Source organism: Pteropus alecto, unplaced genomic scaffold (assembly GCF_000325575.1).
Source record: "Pteropus alecto unplaced genomic scaffold, ASM32557v1 scaffold388, whole genome shotgun sequence".
NCBI lineage: Eukaryota > Metazoa > Chordata > Mammalia > Chiroptera > Pteropodidae > Pteropus > Pteropus alecto.
Genome location: NW_006441398.1, coordinates 1377595 through 1385707, shown reverse-complemented (window position 1 = coordinate 1385707; position 8113 = coordinate 1377595). Strand labels below are relative to the sequence as shown.

At 46.2% G+C, this 8113-nt stretch overlaps 1 protein-coding gene and 1 long non-coding RNA gene across 2 annotated transcripts in view; both read right to left on the bottom strand.

The window, feature by feature from the left end:
• CLEC17A (C-type lectin domain containing 17A) overlaps positions 1-4721 on the bottom strand; it is an 11825-nt gene extending 7104 nt beyond the window's left edge. The window contains 9 exon segments of the mRNA XM_025051636.1: positions 1409-1413; positions 1676-1738; positions 1824-1962; positions 1964-2023; positions 2805-2821; positions 2904-2954; positions 3037-3069; positions 4459-4536; positions 4679-4721. Coding sequence (XP_024907404.1) covers positions 1409-1413; positions 1676-1738; positions 1824-1962; positions 1964-2023; positions 2805-2821; positions 2904-2954; positions 3037-3069; positions 4459-4536; positions 4679-4721 — 489 coding nt within the window.
• On the bottom strand, positions 2561-2945 carry LOC112485382. Its single transcript, XR_003048412.1, has 3 exons — positions 2904-2945; positions 2783-2821; positions 2561-2614 (listed from the first exon to the last, which is right to left on the bottom strand). It is a non-coding gene; the product is annotated as an uncharacterized LOC112485382 (long non-coding RNA).
• Positions 4722-8113: the final 3392 nt, after the last annotated feature.

Here is an 8113-nt window from a genome sequence, read left to right as displayed (position 1 = left end):
CAGGAAGGGCTGGAAGGTTAGAGACCCAAACCCCCATCTACCCGCTCACCCATCACTGACTGCAGACACAGCAGAGAGAAGCAAGAGCTAGAACTCAAAAACAACATGCTTAGTGTCCAGAAGGAGTCCTAGAGTGGCTTAGAGGAGGGATTAACCCCTGGGGCTTGGGGAAGAGTGGGGATGGTGGGCTTCCTGAAAGAGGTGGGTGTTGAAGGAAGACCGTGATTCAGTAACCGTGAGGGGTAGGGGCAAGCACAGCAGGGACCTTGGAAGCAAAGGCACAAAGGCAATATATTGGGGAAGGCTGATGCAGTAGAGGTCAAGGGAACCTCACAGGAGTTTGAGCTCAAAGTAAGATGAGGGCCTATGTCCTGTTCAGGTCAAGGGTTTCTGGGCAGTGAGAAGTTGTTGATGGTTGTTGAGCGGAAGAGTGGCTTGATCTAAGGTATGGAATGAGGGAGCATGGAATACAATTTTCAGACTTCACAATCAATGGTGAAGACCATGCCAGCCCAGAAGACTCTTCTACAAGTAATGTGTGTATTTGCATTCCTCCCACACAAACTTGCCCTCTTTATCACTTCCTAGGGTCGCCAGTAGATGGCCCTTCAATTAGAGAAGACAGAAATATAAGAGATAGAGAGAGAGATGATATATAGAGATGTATAACACATATATGTTATCCTTGACATTCTTTCTTCTCATCACTATTCCCAATATATCCCCCAGTCTGGTCAATTTTACTTCCTAAAGCTTTCTCCTTCACCAACTTCTGTCCATCTCCATAGCCACAATTCTTATCCAAGCCATTATCATCTCTCACCTGTCCAACTACACCATCATCCTCCCTTGTACTTAAATGATGTTACCACCTATCACAGAGACCCTTTGCACATGCCAGAGTCCCTCAGTGCCTCACCTGGTTAATTCTCTCTCTTCCTTCACTCAGCTGCAGCACCGTTTCCCTGGGGGAGCCCTCTACAATCTTCCCAAAGATAAGGTCAAGACCCCTTGTTAGACTTGTTTATAAAATCATCTTCCTCTTCCTTTGGGCTATTCATTGAAATTTGAAATTTTATATTCATATGGGGTGATAATTTGGTAAATGACTGTTAATGCCTGTGCTCTCCAACAAAAACAAAATGTGAACTACATAGGTAATTTTAAAGTTTCTAGTAGCCATATTTTTTAAAGTCAAAAGAAACAGGTAAAATTACTTTGAATGCTATTTTTATTTATTCCAACACATCCAAAATATTATCATTTCAACGTGTAATCAATACAATTATCAATATTATTGAGATGTTTTCCATTCTTTTTTGTAGCAAGGCTTTGAAATTGGTGTGTATTTTAGACTTACAGCACATTTCAATTCAGAATAACTGCATTTCAGTCGCTCAACAGGCACTGTGACTAAATCATCATATTGGGCAGTGGAGATCTAGACACACACATACACGTGCATGCACACGCACTCACACACACACATACACACACGCTCCACAGGGACAGGAACTGTGTCTGATGTGTTCACCATCTTACCTACCAACACACCCACCCAGGTACTAGCACAGGCCCTGGCAAAGATGAGGTTGGGGACAGTCTTGGTGTTGGGTTTGAGGATCATGTTGATGTTCAAAGTGCATGACACAAAGGGATGGTCAAAAACACTCACCATTTGCTTGCCACGCCACCTGCTGGAAGGTTAATATCCTCAGTTCTTCTACCACTTTCTGGTCTATGAGAAGGAGTCCAGTTTGAGCCCAAGTCTTCTTGTTCTCCATCCCCAGTCTCTCTGCGTGCCCCATCCTCACCCTACTCACACTTGATCAGGGTCACAGCCAAACCAGTGCAGCTCAAGAGCAGTGACACCACCACCAGGGAAAACATTAGTCTCTCCTTCTGGTAGCACTCAGAACCCCAGGACTTCTGACTGAGCCAGGGCACTGGAGTTGCTGGGGGATGAGAATGGGGACAGAGAGGTCAATACTGGTGCTTCAGTATGAGGAAGGGACCCTTGAGCCTTTCCCCAAAAGCAGGGGGACAGAGGTCTGTGGTCATGACGGTATCACCAGATGGGGTCAGCAAGAGGGTGTTGGAGAAAGCAAACCCTAAAGAAGCCCAGGACATTTATGGAGCACTTAGTGTGTGCCGAGCATCCTGTAGCAGCCTTATTATCTTATTGGATCCTCACTCTTATGACATAGATATGTGTTATTCCTATTTTGCACATAAGGACCAAGCGGTCATGCATGACTTAACATCTGTGATGTTCTTAACATCTGTGATGCATCGACTTCTGCCTTCAAGCAGCTCCTGCCCATCTGAGGAAGCCTGTGAGCCCTGACTCTAGGGCAGAAAATGTTTCCCTTCCCTTATATGCAAGAGGGAGGTGGGGCCCAAAGAGTACCAGGCAGACACCCTGGGTCCCTGGGAGTCTGGTCTAGACTCAGGAAGGAGTAGCTTCTGAAAGTGTTTCTCTGCCCTAGGGTCTCGCTCCAGAGCTATAGGTCTGACTCAAATACACTGGTCACCATGAGCGGATAGGAGAACACCTGGAAGACTTACTTACTGGCTTGGGATGGCTGGCATGGAGGATGCTCCAAAGAAATGCCTGAGAGGGAGGGGGAGAAATGTTTATTCAGAAGTTGCTGAAAGACTCTCCCAAGATCATCAACCTCCCATCCCCTCTGAGCTGTTCTCTGGTCAGAATTGGAAAACTGGAGGAAGGACTTCCAGGTGTCCCCTCTCAGGCTTCTTAAAGAGTCTTCCCACAGCTCACCTTGTTGAGATGTACAGTTTACAGGGGTGAGGTCCAGGCCTGAAGGGGGTCAGAAAAATAATGGTCATGCAGAGCAGGCTTCAGTCAGGTGAACTGGAAGATCCCAGCCCTAGATTCTCACCTGTGATTTTTAGAGGCTTGCAAGGACGTCGGGGGTTTTCTGTCTTCTTTCCTGAGGAGGAAGGAAAGGTTTCTCAGGCTGAAAGCAAGGCAAAGCCTGCCCTGGGTCTCCTATACCCCGAGGCCCAGCTCACCTTGTTTTGGAGGCCTTGGAGGAGCCACTGAACCTGGAGAAGAGAAGCTCAGAGTTAGAGCTTGTCTGAAGATGTAAATGAGATTGAAGTCAGTGATCATTAAGATTGCAATGGAGGGGGTTAAGAATGAAGTTGGGCATGAGAATGAAATTGAGGTTAAATATGGGGACAGGATAAGATACAATGACCAATCATCCTGGATTACCCAAGACTTTCCCAATTTTAAAACTGAAATTCCCACATCCCAAGAAATCTTTCATCTCTGGGACAGTTGGTCTCCCTAAGTTAGAGACAAAGTCAAGTTTAGGGATGGGGATGGAGTCAAGGTTAGGGTTGGGATGAAGGTTTGGATTGAGATGAGGATGGGGTTGAAAATGGGTTGAGAATAGTAATGGATATGTAAATAGGGCTGTAATACATGATGTGGTTGGGATGAAGAATGGGATTATAGCTGTGTCGGGGGATAGAGGAGTTGAGCTGGGTTGGACTTGAGTTTGGAAAAGGGGAAGAAGTTGAGGTTGGGTTGGAATTGTGTTGGAGCATGATGATGGCATTGCATTTGGAAATGGAGCTGGGGATAGAGATATAGCTGCATTTAGAGATGGGGAGGGGGCCAAGTTTAGGGAAGTGGTGTCCCTAAAGATGCTGATGGGCTTGGCCTTGGAACTGGCTTTGAGGATCATGTTGGGACCATATTGGAGTTGGAGACAGGCAATCAAATGGCAGAACCTTGTTCACCTCCAACCTCATCCTGAGCCCTACAAAGCCCTGCAACCTCCCAGTTGGCCCCAGTCTGGACTCAGAAGTGGGAGCTATGGAGCCCCCACCACATGGAATGGCCCCTGTCGAAGGACACCAGGGCAGTGCGGGCAGCCCTCAGGGCAAGCCAAATCAGGGAAACTTCTAAACCTCCACTTTTATACCTACTTCTCAGTCTAAAGACAAATCCAAGCCTTGGGTGTGAATGATAAGAGGTTGGTGTGGGGAGCCAATAATCCACTCTCAGTTTCACAAACACTGGCTTTCATGTCTTGGGGCCTTTGCACTGACCAGTGCTCTTCTGGGCTTCTCTTCCTAACAAACTTCTACTCATTCCTCATGTTCTTCTCCAATGTCTCCTCCTCTGACCCCCAATCCTCTCACCAATTTCCCTCAAGATTTCCCCAATCTCTTGGTTTATTCCATCTCAGTTCTGCTCACCTGAGGTCATGCCCAGAATGGACTTCCCAGAAGACTGAGAGACCTTCAAGGGCAGGGCAAAGGCATGGCTACTCCCACCATCGTGGTGCCTGGCACAAGCTGGGTACACACAAAGCTGACCGTGTGTCTACAAAGCCCAGCTAATGTCCCCTGAGGACCTAATTCTCCCTCCAACCCACAAGCCACACATCTCTTTATCCGGCCTCTGAGAAGTCCTCTTACCTGGCTTGGGAGGAAGGTCCTTGTAGGATGGTGCCATGTTCTCGTAATCATCATCATCATCCCTCTCCTCTCTGGTCCCTTCCAGAGGAAAGGCAAGTGAGTGTCCATCCCATTTCCTCCCCTGTCCCTCAGGCCCCAGTTTCCAGCCCCAGGGTGGGAATACTGTAACCTGGGTCCTGATCACCCCTGGTCCCCAGCCCAAGCTCGGCCAGGGCCATACCTGGCAGGTCCTGCCACGCAGAGTCAGTAAACAGGGTGTGCATGGCTGCAGCAGACACAAGAGCCTGAGAAGGTGCATACAGAGCTTGAAGCTTCTGCCCACTGTCCTTCCTGCTCAAATTTCTGGGGCTCCTCTCAGTTCCCTTTTTCTTTAAAAGTCATACATGCAAATCCATCTTAAGGGGAACCCCCCCCCAGACCACACACACACACACACACACACACACACACACACACACACATCTTTATCCCCAGTTTTGATTTATGCATAGAAGTAACAGTAACAACAGCCCCTGCATTTGAGTTCCTATAGAGTGCCAAGCCCTGGGTGAAGAAGATGGATAAGATCCTTCCTGCATGGAACTTTCCATCAAGACAGGAGAGACAATAAATCAGTAAGGAAATGTAGAAATAAATACTACAGATTTTTTAACTTCCAACAGTAACTAAGTGTTATTTTTAAAAAATAAAACAGGGCAATGGGATAGGATAAGGGCTAATATAGAGAGATGATCTGGGATGGCCTCCTGGAGGTGGTCACATTTGTATCAAGATGTTAAAGTGACAGGTTTTAAGTACTCCCACATTCCACAGTGAAGTGCTAGGACACTGGATCAGTTAGCTATGGCTATACAACAAATTACCCCAAAGCTTAGCGATCTAAAACAACAAAAAGCACTTATTATCTCATAGCTTCTGTGGTTCAGGAATGTAAGAGCAGCTTAGCTGGGTGGGTCTGGTTCAAAGTCTCTTATATGTTTGCAGTCAGGATGTTGGCCAGGGCTGCAGTCATCTGAAGGCTGAACTGGGGCTGTACTCTTGGTGGAAGGCCACTGTTCTTTACTATGAGAGCCTCTCCAAAGGGCTGATTGAGTTTCCTCAACACAAAGTGGAGGCCAAGGTGGAAGCCACAGTGCCTTTTATGGTCTATCCTCACAAGTCTCAAAGTATGATCTCTATTACACTATATTTGTCATATGGATCAGCTCTGAGTCATCGTGGATGGAGACTACACAAGTGAGCAAAAACCAAGATGTAGGGATTATTGGGGCCATCTCGAAGACTCCATCTACCACAGTCATATATACAGAACTTGCAAAGGAAGTAACCAAGATGTAGGGATTATTGGGGCCATCTCGAAGGCTACCACAGTCATATATACAGAACTTGCAAAGATGGTTTTTCACACTTAGCTTGACATTGCCTGGAGGGCATTTAAAAAGTGAAAGTTAAAGAGAGAGGGAGAGGTCTGCCCACCCCACGGGGAAGCCAAAAGATGAGGTTTTGACTCACACCCAAAACAGCATGACGTGAAAGGATGGACATGGAAAAAAAGGCTGCAGTAAGAGTGGTTTGCATCTTTTGGTACAGCAAGGATGTGGGAGTTTCCTGTGAGCTAAGTGAAGGTGGAATAACCAAACTGAAGCCATTTGGAGAACCCTGCCCAGGAGGGCAGCCTGCCTGTGTTTCTCAAAAGAACCGCCAACAGCCTTAGAATCATCTATGGCTCCTCCCTTCTCTCTCATTCATGGCTATGGCAAATTGAATTTTCAAAAGATGGCTGTAAGCATATCTCATGTCCCACATGGTCTTATGCAATATGGCCTTGCTACTCAATTAAGGTGTAGAGTTTAATTCTCCTCCCACTGAATCTGAGCTGACCTTAATGAGTCTCTTATAACCAATAAAATGTGGTAGAAGTGACATCTGCCATGCAGCTTCCACCTGGCTCTGACAGAACCCATGCTCCCAGCTGCCACGTCGTGAGAAATCTCAAGCCACATGGAGGTCACAAGGAGGTGCTCCACCCAATAGTCCCAGCTCAGCCCAAGTGCCAGACATATGAGTGAAGACACCACCAGATGATTCTAGCCCCCAGGACATCGGAATCACTTCCAGCCCTATGAGTCTTCCTATCTTATGGCCAATCTATTAATAATACTGGTTGGCTTTACCTTCACAATATATCCAGCATCTGAGCTCTTCTCACTCCCCAGTCTGAGTCACCACCTTTCACCTGGATTACAGTAATAACTTCTACCTTGGTCTACCTGCTTCCACCCTTGCCCTCCATATACTCAAACTTATAAAAGCAGAGTGTAGACGCAGAGAGATGGTTGCCAGGGGCCGGAGGAAGGGGGAAATGGGAGATGTTGGTCAAGGGGTACAAGTTATGCAAGATGAATAAGTTCTGGAGAACTCATTAAGCATTGTGACGAATTGACAGTATTGTACTGTGTATTTGAAGTTTGCTATAAGGGCAGATCTTGGGTGTTCCCACCACAAAAGAGAAAAAAAGGAAAATGATAACTGTATGGAGTGATAGTTATGTTGGTTGGCTTGGTTGTTGTGAATATTTCACAATATACATGTATATTGGGTCATCGGATTATACATCTTAAAAACACATTATTTTTGATTGTCCATTTTACCTCAATAAAACTGGAAGAAAAGCAAACAACAGCCTGTCTTGATTTAAACTTTCGATATTTTGTTCATCATAGATTTTTTTCATTTCTTTTAATTTTCTTAAATGTTGCATTAATATATCATTTATCTTGAAACAAAAAAGAAGTCCGAAATCAATGTGTCAGCAGGGCCGTGTCCCCTCTGAAGGATATGAAGAGAATCCTTCCTTCTACTTCTAGCTTCTGGGGGTTCCTGGCATTCCTTGGCTTGTAGCTGTATGACCCCAATCTCTGCCTCTGTCTTCACATGGCCTTCTCTCTGTGTGTCTCTGAGTCTCAGATCTCCCTTGAAGACACAGGAAGAGGCTATGAGCCAAGGAAGGCAGCTCTAGAAAAGGCAAGAAAACAGATTCTCCCACAAGATCCTCTGAGGGAAGGTGGCCCTGCTGACACCTTGGTTCAAACCACATGAAACAATTTGAACTTCCGGTCTCCAGAATTATAAAAGAATTAATTACTCTTGTTTTAAGCCACTAAATTTGTGGTAAGTTGGTATAGTAATCGTAGGAAATTATTACATGCCCAAAAGGACAAGGCTCTGCTTTCCCTTTTCAGGGGCTTTCCACTACCAGTGAAAGGAAATGCCACTCAAGTTGGCTTAAACAACAAGGAACTTCCATCTGGCTCATGTAAAAATTAGAATATAAGGCTGGTTTGCTGTAACAGAGATTCAGAACAAGAGTGGCTTCGACAAAACAGAATTTATTCCTCACCTCACAGGCTCAATGTTAGCAATTTGCAGTCTCCGCAAGTGGTAAAACATCCCCAGGACAGAGGGAGGGGAGTGCCCCAAGCCCCAGCCAAGGTGGGAGGGGGCAGCAGACCAGCCTCCTTTTACAGAAAAAGCTTGCCCAGGGGCCAGGATGTCCCCTGTTACACTGAATGATGGGGCTGGTCCCATTCTACATATGAGGAAGTGGAAATTTGTCTGAGAAGGAAGAGGTTTCTGCCCAGCCAACACCTGCTGA